The sequence below is a fragment of the Ictalurus punctatus genome, chromosome 7 (genome assembly GCF_001660625.3).
Source record: "Ictalurus punctatus breed USDA103 chromosome 7, Coco_2.0, whole genome shotgun sequence".
NCBI classification, from domain to species: domain Eukaryota; kingdom Metazoa; phylum Chordata; class Actinopteri; order Siluriformes; family Ictaluridae; genus Ictalurus; species Ictalurus punctatus.
The window spans coordinates 30,258,766-30,278,401 of record NC_030422.2 but is presented as its reverse complement, the minus strand read 5'-3'; the positions used below and the strand labels follow the sequence as shown (position 1 = coordinate 30,278,401).

Sequence of the window (19,636 nt, the reverse complement as noted above, 5' to 3'; positions counted from 1 at the left end):
GTTATGACTAATTTGACATCCATAAGACATCTAATCAGAATCCTCAAATTATTAAACCTAAGACTTTTGTGGTTACATGAGCATTTTTCACCAACTTCTGCTTTGAAAATGATTCTGAAGTGCACTTGCAACAGCCAGTATTTTCACCTTTACACTTCTGACTGTGAGGTCTGTAGCTCTGTGGAGGGAGTAGGACATAGTCTTCATCACTTCAGAATGGACGCTCAACCTCTGTACCCCTGACAAGGGACAGAATGTGTATGCTTTTTTGTTTTTTAGTTCTGCAACATAAAACATTAAGGCCTGCTGTCCATGAGTACTGAGTAAGAACAATCAGTCAGACAAGTCCCTCCCAAATTTTCTTTGAAAAATACAAGTCACACTTTAATCAGTCATGGAGACCAAAGCAGGAGAGTACGAGTGAGGTTTATTTGTTTATTTATTTATTTGAATTATTTTTAATACTGTCACACACTGTCATGATATTATGCACTGCACTGCTGCCACATGATTGGCTGATTGGATAACTGTATGAATGAACAAGTGTTCCTAATAAAGTGGACAGTGAGTGTATTTTTAAAGTAATTTTAATAAACACTATGTATTAGATTGTCGTCATTTCAAGTAATGTATTGTACGGTTTGGATGTAAAATATTAAAATCGTATCATTATACTTTGCTATCTGAAGAACGTTATCTGTATCTGTTATTAACCGCTCTCGCTTTCCTTCACCCTTTACCACTACTCTTTGGGTTGCCAGATCTGTGATTTTCCCAAGGCTTTGAGAAGCTGGGTCCAGGTTGATTTAATTTTTTTGTCTGGGTTTTGAAAGCCAGACTGGTTGGTACGTTGGAGGTTTTTTTTGTGTCTGTACTAAATGTGCAAGAAAATAACATAGTAGGCCACATTATCTATAAAAACGTGTTTGTGTCACTGAAGTGTTTTCCAAAGTCATTTCTCATCCCTTGATAAAAGCATTGATTAAGAAAACTGTGTGTATGTTGGGTTACTTTAAAATCCTGTATTAGACAACAATATTTATAAAGAGAAAAATATTTGAAATAGGGTTGAATTAGTCGACTATTTGTCTATTAAGTCGGTTCTCTCACACAGACCTGGCAACTCTACTCTTATTTTACCGGAAACGAAAGTCAAACTAATCTGTATCTGTTCAGTCCAAGGGCGGATCTGTTTCATATCGTTTCCCCTTTTCTTCAGACACACCTGTTTTCCACACGGCTTTTACAGACTGGACCAGGAAGTGTGAGCTGCTGTAAGTGTGAGTTTATTTTTCAGTAAAATGGCAGAAGCGAATATTTCAGTAGCTCAGGATCAGTTCAGCTGTCCAATCTGTCTGGATCTAATCAAGGATCCAGTAGCTATTTCATGTGGACACACTTTCTGTATGGCGTGTATTAATGGCTGCTGGGATCAGGAGGATCAGAAGGGAGTCTATAGCTGTCCTCAGTGTAGACAAACCTTCACTCCAAGACCTGTTGTGAGTAAAAACAGCATGCTGGCTGAAGTAGTGGAGACACTGAAGAAGACGGGACTCCAAGCTACACGTCCTGCTCACTGTTCAGCTGGACCTGAAGATGTGGAGTGTGATTTCTGCACTGGGAGAAAATCCAAAGCCATCAAGTCCTGTCTGGTGTGTCTGGCCTCTTTCTGTGAAACTCACCTCCAGCCTCACTATGAATCTCCTGCCTTTAAGAAGCACAAGCTGGTGGAAGCCTCCAGACGACTCCAGGAGCAGATCTGCTCTCGGCATGACAAACTGCTGGAGGTTTACTGTCGCACTGATCAGCAGTGTATCTGCATGTTGTGTACCATGGATGAACATAAAGGACATGATACAGTATCAGTTGCAGCAGGACGAGCTGACAAACAGGTAACAACATCTTACAGCCATCTTCTACAACTAGTAAAGGATAGGAATAAGCTGCTTTCTTATTATAATTTTTATTTTTAAATTCATTTAGCTCGAGTAATATTGCTTCTATATGATTCCAGTGAAATTTTATTATGCAATTTATAGAATTTCTCATTTAATACCTGTAACACACTGAGGGTGAATTATGTGCTGTGGTACTGTTTAGAAGCAGTTGTTGGAGATGCAGGGAAACTCCAAGCAGAGAATCCAGGAGAGAGAGAAGGAGCTTCAGGAACTAATAAAAGCTATGGAGACTCACAAGGTGAGTTTGAAGCTGAAACAGCTGTTTCAGGATCGAATATGCTGCATTTTCTTACCTCGTAAGTGGTAAGTCAGAGCTCAGAATCATGCTTCCATGTGTTCATGATGATTGATCTAAAGTTAACACTTTTAAAGGTAAATGGTGTTACTTTGTTTACTTCTGATGCTGTGCACAGCCATGTTGATTTGGTGTAACACCTTGAACTCCGAGGAACTGATAGTTGAATAGACTACCCCAAGTTCATGAGTAGGGATTTCGAGTCGACGGGGCATTTTTTTTTTTTTTGGCCTTTTCTGGTGGTGGTTGAGAAGTAGAGAACAAGTTATGACCTCTAGTTGAAAGCAGCATTAGACTCATGTGTTGCCATGTATTCACTGTCTCCCTGAGTGGAGTTCCTGTAAAATAGCTGATTTAGAAACATCCTCTCTCGGTGTCTCCTAACAGCTCTTTGCACAAGCAGCAGTGCAGGAAACCGAGAGGATCTTTACAGAGCTGATCAAATTTATTGAGAGAAGATGCTCTGAACTGACAGCGTTGATCAGAGCTCAGGAGGAAGCTGCAGTGAGTCGAGCTGAAGAAGTCATGAAGCAACTGGAGCAGGAGATCGCAGAACTGAAGAGGAGAGATGCTGAAATGGAGGAGCTTTCACACACAGAGGATCCTGTCCGGTTCCTCCAGGTAACATCACTGTGAAAATCAGAAGAATATTCAGATCAGTGCAGCTCTTCAGAATTTGGGCATGTCAGTCCAATCTTACAGTGAAATTTCACCTAAGACAATGTTTCAGGATTCCAGCACTAATACATAGATCACTACAACCAGACCATGAGGGGCCATATTCATATTTAACAACTTAAATTAAAAGGTTATGTCAATATTTATGCTAGGAACGATTTTCTAATACAAAGTCAGATTATGAAGGTCCTTAAGTTGATTTTCTGGATGACTCATAGTTTGGTCACAAGTGTAAAACACTGTCACACCTACTGGGAGTTGCAATAAGTGACTGGACAGGACACAAAAAGCTATTTATTTCTTATATTGTGTTCCACAAGTTTATTTGTGCAAATAAGTTAATGTGGCCATGTGATGCTAAATCAAGGTCATGAAATTATAATGAGTCATGTTATCCTTTTAATGAAGGTTAGTGCAGTTACAAGTAACGAGTGCAGTTAAAGACTTTTATTAAAGAGAGGCAGGCAGACAAATCCAAATCATGAGACAATAGCGGGGTCAAAAAAACAGGCAATGGGTCAGGCGATCTACCAACAGGCATAAACTAGGCAAGGCAAGAATCAAGATGAGAAACAAGAACAAGATCAAGGAACATGAAACAAACGGAGGACAAGGGTATAAACACTTGGTACTGTGATAATACTAATTCTTCACAAAGCATGAATGCCTAGAAAGTCCTTTTAAACTCTGGTGTGATTGTGCGTGAGATTGGATGCAGGTGTCCGTGATTACAATGAATGAATGTTCTGGGAATTGCAGTCCATGGTGGCCATGTTTGCAGTGCAGGATGGGAAATGTAGTCATTGGTTTGCTGTGATATGACATCATGTGTGCAAGGCATGTGTTATTTCATCATGCTTTTCATTTAATAATTTGATTCATCATATTAATAAAATCATTGACAATGGTTTATTAATTTCTCTCCTAAAAACATACCCAGTAAGAGATGTTCATAATTTCATCCATCTAAAGTTCAGTCCCAATGATAAGCTCTGCCTTCTGTGGCAAATGCAGACTATATGCTTAATTAAATGATATAATGCCATAATAATGATATAATTTTGCAGTAGAATGTCATTCCATAGATTCTGAGTGGGCTTATGGTACAATTCATGTATCTATGGGGAAAGTATTGCGGTTATATCAGTCAGACTGGTGCTGGACCTCATACTCTTCCTTCATTGACATTTACATTTACGTTTATTCATTTAGAAGATGCTTTTATCCAAAGCGACTTACAAATGAGGAAATACAAGCCACTGAGCCATATATTCAGCAAGAAAAGTTCATGGTCAGCATCACACGCTCTGTTTTTGCCAAAGTCTGCTCCCTGCCAAACGGACAAATCGTGTACACCTGTCTGAGTGCTGTGTTCAAAGTTCAAAGTTATCTCTGAGGTGAACTCTGGATACGGCACAAAATTGGCTGTTGCAATGAAACTTTTTTTTCCCAGTTCTTTCTAGGGTCAAGTATGTAATGGCATGCTGTTGCTTACTATCTATTTTTATTTTAATGTAGAACTACAAACTCTATCACATTTTAGAAGCAGTATTCTGTGTGACGTGTCTGTTATGTTAACCAAATTCACCCAGTTTCTGGTTCCCCCTTTTTTTTGTAGAGTTTTCAGTCTGTCGCAACCCCAACTGGATCTTCAAACTTGCCCATCATCACGTTCAGCTCTACTCTAACTTTTGAGGATGTAATAACATCTGTGTCTCAGCTGAGAGAAAACGTTGAAGAGTGCTATAATGCTGAGTTTGAGAAGATATCAAGTGGAGGTAAGCTGTAATGTTAAATTGCCTTAAAATACATTTAGCAGTGGGTTTGTTTGACATTCTTGAAAATAAAAATGGAAAATCCATCAATATTTAATAAACATTTAAACACCAAACAATATAATAATTAACAATAAGCAACCAAACAATAATTACAGGTTTGACCATTCCAATTGGGAAAAGTCAGAAAGTAATTAAAGAAAGAGTATAAAAGAGGGAAAGAATTAAAAGAGCAAAAACAGGAACAAAAGAAAAGAGCATTAGAAAGATGCTGCTACACTAAACACCAAGCCTTTATACTATAGGATATTCAGGATGAATTATTTCACTCCTGTGATAGTGTGGACATACACATACGTGAGAGGCGAAACCCAGTGCCTGCCCAACTGTATTTACTGTGCATGCTGTGGCTCCAAGGTTTCTTCTGCACAGATTCTGGCTCCAATTTTTGCAAGATGACGATTTCACTTTTGACCCAATAAAGGGTTAATTGTGTTGCAGCACCTATTCAAAATAAACCTGTAAAAATTGTATTATTAATAAATAACCAAGTTCCACAAATATATAACAAGATCCACAAATAAACAGTAAGTAATCCACAAATAAGTATTTGGTTCTCAAGTAATTTTCAGTGCACAAGCTCACTCACCCAATCATTTATTTGTGTTTTGTTCACTGTGTCTGCTCTAGCCAGTCAGCTAGCAAGGCAACATTTACGCTAATGCCGAATTTACTCTAACCAATCAAAGTAGATATTCACTCAACCAATCAATAGCTGTGAATTGTGCTAGCCTCAGGCCTCAAGAAGTTTAATATGACAGAACAGCAGTGGAGACAATGTATAGATCAAAACAGAATGCATGTGGCAATATGCACATGGAGACCAAGAACAACACAGACACATCTCCACATCTCCTACCCGCATCTGATTGTTGCTAATGTTTTAAAGTTTTTGATGGAGCTACAATTGTTTTTAGTGCTGTGATGGGATCGTATTTATGTTTATAGACAACAATTTGTCCTACAATGTCAGAAACCCTATCAGCAAGTCTGCTTGAGGCAAACAACAACTCCACTGAGTTTGATTATTTACACACACAGTGTCATAAGCTGAATGACTACTTTTGAGCTAAATTTCACTTTAAATATTGTATTTCATATTGTAGTTGACTGCATTGACCTTTTGTAATTTAAGTGATAGTATTCATAAATACATTTATTTGTGTTTCTGTAGTGAGGGATGTCCAGATTTTATCACCTCCTCGTATCACTATTAAGATGCCAAGATGTAAGTCTCTATCTCTCTCTCTGTTCACTACATTTTTTGTATGTCCGTAACTGTGTTTAATTGAATTTCTGTAGTTAAGCTCCCTCCCCATAAACCTCCTACTCCTGAAGCCCAAAAGAGATTGTCACGTATCGTGACGTAATGGAGATAAGGTACGATGCAATCACAGGTTAAACAGTTTTATTGTCGAGACACAGGCAGGTAAACCCAAAACGTGATCCAAAACGTGATCTATCCATCCATCCATCCATCTTCTACCGCTTACTCCTTCTTCAGGGTCGCAGGGGAACCTGGAGCCTATCCCAGGGAGCATCGGGCACAAGGCAGGGTACACCCTGGACAGGGTGCCAGTCCATCGCAGGGCACACTCACATACACACTCACACACCCATTCATACACTACGGACACTTTAGACACGCCAATCAGCCTACCATGCATGTCTGTGGACTGGGGGAGGAAACCGGAGTACCGGGAGGAAACCCCCGCAGCACGGGGAGAACATGCCCAAAACGTGATCCAAAAAACATAATCCATAAACATGTAAGAGGTCAGGCGATCGGCAAACAGGCTTACACAGGGCTAGGCAGGAATCAAGGTCGTGGTCACGGAAAACAGGGTCGAGACACAAAACATGAAACACAAACAATGGCGAGATACTGGGAGCGGAGAAAGCAGCGTGAACTAAACAAACGAATCTAAACATGAAACATGACATGAACTATGACTATGGTTATCTATCGTAAGGAATCTAAACTAATCTGCTATACTATATCTATTCTATCTAATATTCCGCACTGTGTGCTGGGAGGCACGCAGTATATATACATACATAATCAGCCTCGTAATGGCTGATGGCAATTCAGACACACGTGAAACAACAACCAATGACAGAATGGGGAGGAGACATTACAGAAATATAAACAAATGCACGTGTCGAAATGTCACAATTGTCAACAAGGGAAAAGCAGGTGCTCGCGCACCTGCTCGTGCACGCGCGCTCACATGCTCCACAGCGCACTGTTTAAAGGGGAACTTGTGACAGAAACCCCCCCCCCCCCCCCCCCCCAAAGGCACTCCTCCCGGAGTGCCATGAAACATCCATCTCCATTGGCGGCCCCGGCCACCTGGGCAGAATATCCCAAGCAGAGCCAGGAGACCGCACGTCGTTCTTGGCGAAACAAGAGCGACGTACACGGCAGAGCAGGAAAGCAGAGCGACGTTCACAGCAGAGCAGGAAAGCAGAGCGACGTCCTCAGCGGGACAGAAAAGCAGAGCGACGTCCTCGGCTGAACAGGAAGGCAGAGCGACGTCCTCGGCTGAACAGGAAGGCAGAGTGACGTCCTCGGCGGTGCAGGAAAGCATGGTGACGTCCTCAGCGCAGCAGGGAAACAGAGCGACGTACGCAGCCGTGCAGGGAAACAGAGGGACGTCTGCAGTGGAACGGGAAAGCAGAGCGACGTCCTTGGCTGAGCAGGAAAGCAGAGTGACGTCCTCGGCTGAGCAGGAAAGCAGAGCGACGTACTCAGCGGAGCCTGCAGGCTGAACTTGGCTGGTCGTGAGCAGAGCTTGGTTGTTCGTATCAACAGACACGTGGTTGTGTATGTCAGCAGACGTGGACATGAGCAGAGCCTGTCAGCAAACTTAGGCGTGTGCAGAACTTGGCTGTCCTTGTCGGCGGACTCGGGCGTGTGCAGTACTTGGCTGTCCTTGTCGGCGGACTCGGGCATGAGCAGTACTTGGCTGTCCTTGTCGGGGGACTCGGGCGTGAGCAGTACTTGGCTGTCCTTGTCGGCGGACTCGGGCGTGAGCAGTACTTGGCTGTCCTTGTCGGCGGACTCGGGCGTGTGCAGTACTTGGCTGTCCTTGTCGGCGGACTCGGGCGTGTGCAGTACTTGGCTGTCCTTGTCGGGGGACTCGGGCGTGAGCAGTACTTGGCTGTCCTTGTCGGCGGACTCGGGCGTGAGCAGTACTTGGCTGTCCTTGTCGGCGGACTCGGGCGTGTGCAGTACTTGGCTGTCCTTGTCGGCGGACTCAGGCGTGAGCAGTACTTGGCTGTCCTTGTCGGGGGACTCGGGCATGAGCAGAACTTGGCTGTCCTTGTCGGCGGACTCGGGCAAATCAAGGTCGTGGTCACAGGAAACAGTGTCGAGACACTAAACATAAAACATGAACAATGGCAAGATACTGGGAGCGGAGAAACCAGCTTGAACTAAACAAACGAATCTAAACATGACATGAACTATGACTATGGTAAAATGTAAAGTAGTAAGTGTACAGCTTGTGTAACAGTGTAAATTTGCTGTCCCCTCAAAATAACTCAACACACAGCCATTAATGTCTTGACACATGTCTTAATGCCACTGGCAACAAAAGTGAGTACACCCCTAAGTGAAAATGTCCAAATTGGTCCCAATTAGGTCTGAAAAAAAGAATTGTTGCTCTACATAAAGATGGCCTAGGCTATAAGAAGATTGCCAAGACCCTGACACTGAGCTGCAGCACGGTGGCCAAGACCATACAGTGGTTTAACAGGACAGGTTCCACTCAGAACAGGCCTCGCCATGGTCGACCAAAGAAGTTGAGTGCACGTGCTCAGCGTCATATCCAGAGGTTGTGTTTGGGAAATAGACGTATGAGTGCTGCCAGCATTGCTGCAGAGGTTGAAGGGGTGGGGGGTCAGCCTGTCAGTGCTCAGACCATACGCCGCACACTGCATCAAATTGGTCTGCATGGCTGTCATCCCAGAAGGAAGCCTCTTCTAAAGATGATGCACAAGAAAGCCTGCAAACAGTTTGCTGAAGACAAGCAGACTAAGGACATGGATTACTGGAACTATGTCCTGTGGTCTGATGAGACCAAGATAAACTTACTTGGTTCAGATGGTGTCAAGTGTGTGTGGCGGCAACCAGGTGAGGAGTACAAAGACAAGTGTGTCTTGCCTACAGTCAAGCATGGTGGTGGGAGTGTCATGGTCTGGGGCTGCATGAGTGCTGCCAGCACTGGGGAGCTACAGTTCATTGAGAGAACCATGAATGCCAACAGGTACTGTGACATGCTGAAGCGGAGGTTGGGCCGCAGGGCAGAATTCCAGCATGATAACGACCCCACCCTATTGAGCATCTGTGGGGCATCCTCAAACGGAAGGTGGAGGAGCACAAGGTCTCTAACGTCCACCAGCTCCGTGATGTCGTCATGGAGGAATGGAAGAGGACTCCAGTGGCAACCTGTGAAGCTCTGGTGAACTCCATGCCCAAGAGGGTTAATGCAGTGCTGGAAAATAATGGTGGCCACACAAAATATCGACACTTTGGGCCCAATTTGGACATTTTCACTTAGGGGTGTACTCACTTTTGTTTCCAGCGGTTTAGACATTAATGGCTTTGTGTTGAGTTAATTTTAGGGGACAGCAAATTTACACTGTTACACAAGCTGTACACTCACTACTTTACATTGTAGCAAAGTGTCATTTCTTCAGTGTTGTCACATGAAAAGATACAATCAAATATTTACAAAAATGTGAGGGGTGTACTCACTTTTGTGAGATACTGTATCTATACACAGAGGGGGAAATGAGTATAGAACGTGTTAACATTTTTTTTTCAGTAAATATATTTCCAATGAGGTTATTCACATTAAATTTTCACCAGACTTTGGTATTAACTCAAGAAATGTGGAAATATAAAGTATGCACAACATTAAAGTCCATAACTGAAGTTATGTGTAATAAAGTGGAATAACACAAGAAAAACGTATTGAACACGCTAACTTAAATTTATTTAATACGTAGTAGAGAAGCCTTAGTTGTAATGACTCTTCAAGACACTTCCTGTATGAAGAAATTAATGGGCCGCAGTATTCAGGTGTGATTTTGGTCCATTCTTCTAAACATATTGTTTTTAAATCTTGTTCAACTGGATTCAAGTCAGGTGACTGACTGGGCCATTCTAACACTTTGATTTATTTTCTCTGAAACCAATTGAGAGATGGCCCCAATGGTGCTTACTAGAGGATTCAGAACTTTTGAAATATGTCTGTATCTGATTCCATTAATATGTTTTGCAACAATAAGGTTGTGAAGGTCTAGGAGAGCAGTTTACGTTTTCTCAGTAATCTGACAAGCTGTGTTTAAAAATAAAAAATAACAATTATTACTATTATTACTTGTTATTATGTGAAAGAGTGGCTGGTGGGGAAATGACTGTTTCCAGCTGCTTTACTGTAAGTGAGAACAGGAACTAACTTGTCTCACGGATTATCTACAACATTCAATGTAACAGTAACTATATAATACATTTGACTGTCATTGACATTGTCACTGTGGTCTTACAAGAATAAAAATACTTCAGGAAGTATTCTTAATGGAAAATAATTAATTTCATATTTACTCTAACTCATTTAATTGTGTTTCTGTAATGAATTTACTAGATGTCGAGGGCTGGGATGGTCTTGTCCATAAACATCCTGTGAAAAAATGTAAGTCTCTCTCTCTCTATCTCATGCGCACACACACACTCCAGTTTTGTCTGATCCTTTTTGAGGTAAATGACAGTTTATTTATATATATATATATATATATATATATATATATATATATATATATATATATATATATACAGTGTCATCACATGAAAAGTTATAATCAAATATTTACAAAAAGGTGAGGGGTGTACTCACTTTTGTGAGGTACTGTGTATATATAAAATTTTATTTAAAAAAAACTGCTTTGTTATTACATTATTATATGTTTGTGTTTCTGCAGCAATGTTTGAACCGTTCTTTAAGGAACTTCACAAGAAATGAGATTTTCAGTTTTCAGTGTAAGTGTATCTACATTTACATTTATTCATTTAGCGGACGCTTTTATCCAAAGTGACTTACAAATTATGAAATACAAGCAAAACGATATATCATGCGGAGAACAATACAAGCAGTGCTACCATACAAGATCCATTAAATGAATTCCAGAAGAAGCAAAGTGCACCGAGTAGAGGTGTAAGTGCTAGAGTAATTTTTTTTTTTTTTTTTTTTTATGAGTTGGTTAGGTGTTCACAGAAGAGTTGGGTCTTTAGCTGTTTTTTGAAGATGCTGAGAGATTCTGTGGTCCGGATTGAGGTTGGAAGTTCATTCCACCACTGAGGAATGGTTAGTGTGAAGGTTCTGGAAAGGGATCTTGAGCCACGCTGAGTAGGAACTACTATGCGTCGGTCATTGATTGATCACAGATTGCGTGAGGGAACGTAAGCCTTCAGGAGAGTGTTGTGGTAGGAGGGTGCTGTTCCAGACAAGGTCTTGTAGGTGAGCATCAAGGCCTTGAATTTGATGCGGGCGGCTACAGGAAGCCAGTGGAGGGAGATGAAGCGGGGTGCGACACGGGTTCTCTTGGGCTGGTTGAAGTCGAGGCGTGCTGCTGCATTCTGAATCATCTGAAGGGGTTTGATGGAGCTGGCCGGGAGGCCCAAGAGTAGTGAGTTTCAGTAGTCCAGTTTTGAGATAACAAGAGCCTGGGCTAGGATCTGTGTAGCCTGTTCGGTGAGGTAGGGTCGGATTTTCTTGATGTTGTACAGGATGAACCTACGGGACCGTGCAGTTGTTGAGATGATGTTGTATCGGTCTCTCTCTCCCTCTCCCTCCTTCTCTCAGTGTACATGCACGTGTGTAGGGGTGTGAGTGAAGTGTGTTGGTGAGAGCGTGCATGAAAAACTGTTGTTTTTTCGGTTTCTTTCTCTTACTTTTCCCCTCTTTTGGCTATAATTATAACACAGTCAGACAGTATCGTATATCTTAAGCAGCTCCCGGCTTTTTGTCGCATGTCGTTATGGCGTCTGAGCCTGTACAGAGACTCCCACACCTGTCCCGGCATAATGGGTGCAGCTGTGTGCCTGAGCTCGGCGTGAGCGGGGAGAAACTACTCGTGGTGGTAGGAGAGATAGTCGGGTTTGATAATATACTCTCAGCATCACGAATGAATAAAGCAATCGTAGTGTTTTTGAAATCAGAACAGCTTGTTAATCAGCTGAGCGACAGCAGAATATGGATTAGAGAAATGTTTTTGCCCGTGACTCCTTTAGCGACTCCAGCTACAAAAATGACAATTTCAAATGTACCGCCTTTCACTCCAAGTGACGTCATTCTGGTGCTGACCAAGACATTGAGATGGAGTCCTACTTTGTTTCTGTATTTTTTTTTTTTGTTTTACTGTCCAGTGCTTACCAAGACAAACAGCTGTCTTTTTAAATAGAATGTTTATAGAGATTTTAATAGAGATTATGTTTAATGCTAGATTTTGTTATAACTCTCCCTCATACTCTTTACTCTTTTCTCTGAATCAGGACCTGGCAAATGTGAGAAACCTGCAGATCACCAACTAGTGACACTCTGTGATACTCTACAGAACTCCTCAGTCTACAATCACTCTCTCTCTCTGCCATTTAAACACAATTTCTCTCCTCACGTGGGCATAGTGTGGAATAATCAGTGTCATCTTTATAGAAGTGAGTAAGAATTTAATGACTTATCTTGGATTTGTTGATTTTATCTCGCTCTCATTTTATATATATATATATATATATATATATATATATATAGATGAAATGGTTACTTACAACAAATGTATAACTGGTTTTGGGGTCTCTTACACAAAATATATTAATTTTTCAAACAGAATAAATAAAGAACATTTTATTGGTGATGTTCATATGGTGACTAAAAGATGAAATCATTTTCATATTAGAAAAAAAATTCTTATGCTGGATCAGAGATGTTTCTTGAAAGTGACATGGAATTCAATGTGTGCTGGGCTTTCTGTAGACCATCTTTATATATTTTTCTCCTCAAAATTGTAATAACCAAACATGTACTTTGTGTTATTCTGACCCAGAAGATTTTATTAATGTATTTTGGCAAGATTAAAAAAAATTCTTAGTTTCTAATAATAAGATTTTGCTTATAGTTTAAATTTTTCTTGGCTTTATTAATTTAGATGACATAAATAATGGTGGTGTTTGTATTGTGAAGAAGTTTTGTCTGTAATCAGTATTGCTACACAATTAGTTTGTATTGATTTAAATGGTCTATGAATCTATTAAAAATATACATATATAAAACACAGCTGCAATCTGCTAGCTTTTAATGTTTTACTATATTATGTATTTCTCACCTCATTTACTTATTAACCTTCATATTTATTAAAATACATCAAACAAAGCAGATGATGATATTGGAGCTCCCAGATCTTCCCAGCACAGGGCTTTTCTCCCAGCCAGGGGCTTTTCTGCAGGGCTGCAGCTGGATGCTAGTGGAATTAGGATGTATTTGCAAGAGGTCTAATAAAGATAGCAGCAAGCAAAGTGAAAACAATTCAAATATCCATAAATAGTAAGGCAAGATGGGGTCAAATCATAGATAATCAGGTTCAGGAAGGCCCAAAGGGATTTCCAAAGACAGGTCTAATAACCAGAAAGTGTTCAAGGCACATAAAGGCGATCAGAACATGGCTCAGAGCTCAGGTATTGCCAAGAATGAATCAGTGTTCATGAACTGCTTAATGCTCTAAAATCCTTCACTAATCTGAAACTGAATGGCAGAGGGTGCTCTAGTACTCGATGAGTGTGATCGAGGGGAAATATCCTGATTCCTCAGTACACCGTGTTTGCTTCACTACTGAATTATTCTCAGCCTTGAGCGCTGAAATTTTACTTTACCATTACAAGCATGACACTCAACACTGTTCAGTCTAGTGAGTGGAGTTAAGGGTGCTGTAACACTATTGTACTGTATTGTACTGTAGCACATTGTCACAGCTGTACTGAGAATAAACCAGTAAAATAAATTCTGCTCAGTACTGGTTGATGAACATTGTAGAGGGGGTGGGTTACAGTCAGTAACTGTGTGAACTATTTGGCAGATTTAACTCCAGATTTAGCCTAAAGGTAGGTGTAGCTAATTAAACAATAATGTATTGTACTGATGAGCTTGATGCCTTATCACCGACTCCTATAGGAACTGAGATTTGTTCCTGAATTTATTTCTTTGTGGTTGGTCAGACTGAAGAGAGAGTCTTCCCCGAGGTCCATTATATTAACAAATGTAGTATTCATAAGTAGCTGTTATATGATTAAATAGTAGGTCTGTTTCTTGTTTACAAAAGTAGGACATACAGTACATGTCAGTGATTGTGAGATAATATAAAACTGATTTTGGTGTTACAAAATAACATTTATTTTTAATTTTGAAACATATCATTTAAGATGTCATCGGAAATGAAAAAACAAAACACTTTTAGATATTTAGCTATTTAATTCAAAATGCTGTATATAATCGAATCAGTATAAGAATCCAGTTAGTCCAAAATAAATTGCTCTGGTAATTGATATTGTTCCTAACAGAGTTACTTTGATTGTAACGGATTTTAATGCCACGCACTCTCGCCTTACAGTTTGGTGTTTGTAGTCTCCGGATTGAAGTAGTGCAGAGTCACTTATAGCTAATGCTCTCTAAAATACTAAAAAAAACAAAAGGTACTCTTAAAAATAACTTGTGATTTGAGAATGAGTTGATTTAAATATATGTTAGTGTTCAGCAGAGGGCAGCTCCTTATACTACAAACCCACATCTTGAAATGTTAAAGCCTCTGACATTGCATGTAGTGAATTATCGTGTGAAATGTTTTATCTAGAAATTATGACTGTAAAAACGCCCATTAAATAAAACCAGTAGACTCATGTATTTTTCACTGAATGTTCTTGTTTTAAACCAGTGGATTTGGTTTACTGGTTAGTTACAGATTAAATGTTATTGATCCTATTAAAAATATTATTTCAGATACTACATTATCACATTTTATTCATCGGTTATCAACCATGTTCTCTCTCTCTCTCTAGGTTGCCAGATCATTTCCCCAATGCATTAGGATGCTTTTTGCAGGTCTTACAATCCAAATTTGCTTTATTGCAATCTGTTCAAGATTACAGGTCACATTTTAAGATGTATTAATGGACTGTTTTATTGACTACAGGTTTAGTTTTAAATGTAAATAAAGTCAGATCTCACACACTTGGCAACTCAGCTCCTGCTTTAGCAGAAATCAGAGTTAATTTAATCTGTCCTTGTTCAGACTGAGTGTGGATCAGTTTCATCTGTGTGACTGAGGTTTTTCTGGAAATACAGGCCCTGTATTGTGTAGGACTGTAAAAACAGGTGAGACACATGTACCCCTTATTACGAGGTAGTAAGAATGTACATAGGTGTAGTAGTCTAAAGTAGTCTCAGAGGTTATCAGTAATATGAATTTGGACCAGAATCAGAAGATGCTATATTGTTAAGAGCCTGAGAATTGAAGGTCAATAAAAAGAATACCACACCAGAATGACCATTTGCATAAAATGTATTAAACACACATGGGCTGATACATACATATATACAAAACAGTTATGAAAAAAAAATAACAAACTAAAATAATAAAGTGCACACGTAAATAAATCCCCTTTTAAATTCCCTTGAGCTTAGTTCGTCCTCAGTTTCACTTGCCTTTGTTGACAAGAGTTCAGTCACCAATGTTGGGCCCTGTTTAGTTCGTGTTAGTGTTTGTCCTACCACCATGAAGATGAAGAAGATGATCCTGGCTATCCGTCTAAAGTCAGAGTCACAAACACGGTTGGCTCGCCACCCAGCCAGCCGGACTGGGAATCTATGAATCTCTGGAAGAGCGCCTGGAACATGGGGATCTGTATCATTCCGTGGAAAGGATCTCTGCACGATGTTTCCAACTCTTTACCAAAACCTGACCTATAAATAAGGCCACATCATTTCTCTCAATTACCATTCAGTGAATAAATGGACTGCTACAGGCTACTATACAATAAAATGAGATAATACTTCAGTTCACCTATAACACAATGTCAAAATCTCTCTCTTGTTGTACAACTCTTATGTTTCTTCTCAGGTATCAAAACTATATGAATTTCTCTAACACAAGTTGTATGAAACCTTAGTAACGTTAACAGTATGAAGAATAAAACTGCATGAATTGCATGTAAACATCGATCAACTTGTATTACTTTAGATCAGAGGCATTAAGGTGTTAGCGTGCTTATTTATCCCCCTCTGCACCGGTAACAGTGGAAAGAATGCACTAAAAATTGTACTTCTTTAACCTCCAATAAAAACAATTAAATCCACAACTTTTAACATCATTATTTAACAAACTAACCATTTAGCAACAGTAGAGAAAAGTAACATTTCTTTTTATAACTCACAAACAAAAGCATTAGTTGTTTTCAAAGGCATTAACCAGTAGTCCGCTAGCCTATTGTGGCTAATTACCATATTAGCATTTGAATACAGCAGGCTCACATTAGCTTTCCACCATTAGCATAAATGCTAGTGAACTCAGAGGCTTAGCGCCAGGTAAACTCACCATTTTAGCAGAATTCACTGCCTTTAGCTCCGTGACAACAGTGGATTCAGGCACAGCTCTCTTTTACTCTCTATATTACAACAAGATATGTCAGTATAAGCAATAATGAGTACAGAACATGTTTAATTCGCTCCGTGTCGTTTTTCGTCTTACCAAGTGGATAACGCAGCCTCCTATACACAGGTGCACGCGCCAAAAGAACGTGCAGAGACACTAACCTAGAGGTGTAACTGTAACAGAGCCTAGCTGGCAGCGGATTGGTTAGTTCACTGCCTCATAGAGTTCACCCATTTGCTCACTTACAAATCCATTAAAGATAACAAGAAAATCAAAGTTAAACCTTTTGTGACTTGGTTAGACAGCTAAATAGTGTTTCTCATTATTAAGCCTGGGCTGCACACAGAAAAACCTCAGTCTTACAGACTGAACCAGGAAGTGTGAGCTGCTGTAAGTGACTGTGTGAGTTTATTTTTCAGTAAAATGGCAGAAGTGAATATTTCAGTGGCTCAGGACCAGTTCAGCTGTCCAATCTGTCTGGATCTACTCAAGGATCCAGTGACTATTCTCTGTGGACACACTTTCTGTATGGTGTGTATTAATGTCTTCTCGAGGCCTGCATTCTCTTTATTGGTGTGTGCCACTTGTTCTGGGTGTTGATGTGTGCTCTCCCACACCTATTTGCACCATTGGAACTACTCATCCATGGCTGGTGAGTCGGTGGGGTTAGCGTTACAGGGGAACAGAGGGGGATCGTAACCGAGCACACATTAGAAAGGGGTTTACTGCGTGGCTGAATGAGATCTGGGCATATTCAGCCCAAAGAAGAAACTGAGCCTAATTCTATTGGTTTTCAGCATAGAAGGTCCTGAGAAAAAGCCTGGTTGGCCCACTCTACCTGCCCATTGGTCTGTGGGTAATACCTCATGATTAGACTCATGTGTACCCCCAGTTTTTTCGTAAAACTCAACTGGATACGTGAAGTGATCTGAGTGCCTCTGTCACTGACAATGTCTTCCGGGATTCTGAAATAACATAACACATAGTTAAAGAGTAGATGAGGTGCATGGTTTTTGAGAATTGGTCTTTGATGACAAAGATGACAGTGGTACTGACTGATTCTGGGAGGTCCGAGATGAAATCCAGGGGCAGGGGCATGAGTTTACCAGCTGCTAGGGTTTTGCGGGACCTTGGCTTGTGATGAGACAAACACTGAATGTATCTTAGAATATTGGGCCACCAGTATTTGTCCCATAACAGATGATATGTCCATTGTGTACCTGGGTGGCCAGAGGCTATGGCGGAATGTGCCAGGTGGAAACTGATGAGTTTGCCCCATAGGGCAGTGGGCATGAATTGCGTATTGGAAGGCCATGACTGAGGAATCTGCTATGTTGGGGTGCACGCAGTCTCCTGGTCAATGTCCCAAGTGACTGCACTCAGGAAGCACCAGTGGCGAAGGATGTCCTCCTCACTGTCCTCTCTTGGGCTACTGTGCAGGCGGAACAGAGAGGCCACTTTAGTTTTCTTGAAACTAGGTCTATATAACAGGTTGAAATGAAATTGTGTAAAGTACAGGGCCCATCGAGCTTGGCAAGGATTCAGACATTTGGATGTTTTGAGGTTTTTATGGTTGGTGAATATGGTGAAAGAATGTGTGGATAAGCTTCCTGAATATATTCTTCCATGGCGTGCAGTTCAGTGAAAGAGAGTGGGTAAATACAGTTGCGTGGGTGGGTGGTCCCCAGCAGAAGCTCAGTTGTGCAGTCATAAGGGTGGTGTGGTGGCAGACAGGCTTTAGTATTACTGAGCATTTCCCGAAGATTCAGAGGAGATTTTGAGAGTTGAGTGAGTCTCTGGACTTTCTACTGTCGTCGGTGCCACCACTGGGACCTTGGGACCCTTTGAGCAGCTGTTCTTCAATCTACTTCCCCTCTGGAGAATGATCAAAGATGCATTGAAAGAACTGTATGAACTGGTCATAGAAAGTCAGCTGCTCTCCTCCTTTAAACCACACCACTGTGGCCCAATTTAGTGCCTTGCCTGTGAGAAGGCAGAGGATGCTAGGAGCTGCTATCGTCTGCTGCTCCATCAGTCCCGCATTACTGGTGAAATACAGTGAGCATTGCAGCAGAAAGCCTTAACAAAGGGAGGTTTCACCTGCATACTTGTCTGGCTGAGGAATAAGCGAGCTAGCTGGCAGAGCTGGCATGTGCAGTTGTAGTGTAGCAGTGGTGGTGAGTGCCTGTGAAATCAGGTTCACCTTATTGAACCGATCTGCCAAGAGGTTTCAACATTCGCCCACCAGTTGTCCTTGTGTTGGTACCATGGTCCGTCAGGTATGCCCTTCTTCTGCATCCTGGGACACGGTGAAGTAATCAGTCATGAATGGTAGGCTGAAGCAGATGCAAATGCAGTTGAAGTTTATTGTAAGAACTGGCAGACAAATCCAAATTGTAATGCAGAAGGCATAATCAAAAAACAGCACAGATCAGGTGATAAGCAAACCACACCAACAGGGTAAATCCAAAATCCAAAAAAGAGATAGCATGCAAGATCAAAACCAAAATATCAGTATATGTAATGTACAGCTTGGTAAGATCAGGTAACCACACACTGAGCAATACTGGTTGAATATCCATAGAATGTTTATATAGGTGTGATTAGGAACAGGTGGACATGATTAAAAGTCCGGTGACTGTGAACGTGTCAGAGTTTGTGTGTTTTGAGAAGTGAAGTCCAGGAAATCCATGTTTGTAGGCCACGGTGCGTTTTGGGTAACACACCTGGGAGTTCTTGGTGCAAAAGCTAGCTGTCAAATTTAAATGTACTTACCAATGTTGACAATGCGATTTCAAAATTCCATGGACCAGACTGGACAACACTTTCAATCATGATATACAGATAGATATGAGACTGTTGTATTCTAGTCAGAAACTTGACTTGTACATAGTTTTGACTATTGTAATGCATACGAAATCTCATTTTTAATTGTTGTGACATTTTCATCTGTTCATCCTAGGTGTTTGTAACATTTGAATAAATTCAAATAACTAGGAAATCCACACTTAGCAATATTTATTTACTTACCTACTTATTTACTTACTTACTTACTTTTAACATTCAAACTTAGTAGCAGTCTTTAGCACCAAAGCAACAGCTTCCCGAAATGCAGATGAAGACGAGGAGGGCGGCAATGATGTTTCTAACAATGCGGACGTTTCCTTACC

General features: G+C 40.8%; 1 protein-coding gene and 1 long non-coding RNA gene across 3 annotated transcripts; one reads left to right on the top strand and one right to left on the bottom strand.

The window, feature by feature from the left end:
- Positions 1-1,176: 1,176 nt before the first annotated feature.
- Positions 1,177-15,221, top strand: LOC108268075 (E3 ubiquitin/ISG15 ligase TRIM25). Of its 2 annotated transcripts, XR_008396729.1 has the most exons (9): positions 1,177-1,892; positions 2,101-2,196; positions 2,641-2,874; positions 4,550-4,709; positions 5,941-5,994; positions 10,421-10,468; positions 10,755-10,812; positions 12,325-12,486; positions 14,875-15,221. XR_008396729.1 is itself a non-coding variant. In XM_053681636.1 (8 exons), the coding sequence occupies exons 1-7, from the start codon at positions 1,302-1,304 to the stop codon at positions 10,793-10,795; spliced, it is 1,224 nt and encodes a 407-aa protein (XP_053537611.1). In that variant the 5' UTR covers positions 1,177-1,301; the 3' UTR covers positions 10,796-10,812; positions 12,325-13,100. The 2 variants fall into 2 exon arrangements, 1 of the variants encoding a protein (XP_053537611.1); XM_053681636.1 differs by lacking the exon at positions 14,875-15,221 and having other exon boundaries at positions 12,325-13,100.
- Positions 15,222-15,358: 137 nt separating this feature from the next.
- LOC108268077 (uncharacterized) lies at positions 15,359-19,328 on the bottom strand. The gene is made up of 3 exons (XR_001813237.3): positions 16,563-19,328; positions 16,410-16,479; positions 15,359-15,778 (listed from the first exon to the last, which is right to left on the bottom strand). It is a non-coding gene; the product is annotated as an uncharacterized LOC108268077 (long non-coding RNA).
- Positions 19,329-19,636: the final 308 nt, after the last annotated feature.

What these genes read in the sequence shown, in the direction of transcription:
- LOC108268075 (XM_053681636.1), top strand. Translation starts at nt 1,302, where the DNA reads ATGGCAGAAGCGAATATTTCAGTAGCTCAGGATCAGTTCAGCTGTCCA. An exon ending in TGAGAAGATATCAAGTGGAG is followed by an intron (nt 4,710 to 5,940) that starts GTAAGCTGTAAT and finishes GTGTTTCTGTAG; the next exon opens with TGAGGGATGTCCAGATTTTA. An exon ending in TAAACATCCTGTGAAAAAAT is followed by an intron (nt 10,469 to 10,754) that starts GTAAGTCTCTCT and finishes GTGTTTCTGCAG; the next exon opens with CAATGTTTGAACCGTTCTTT.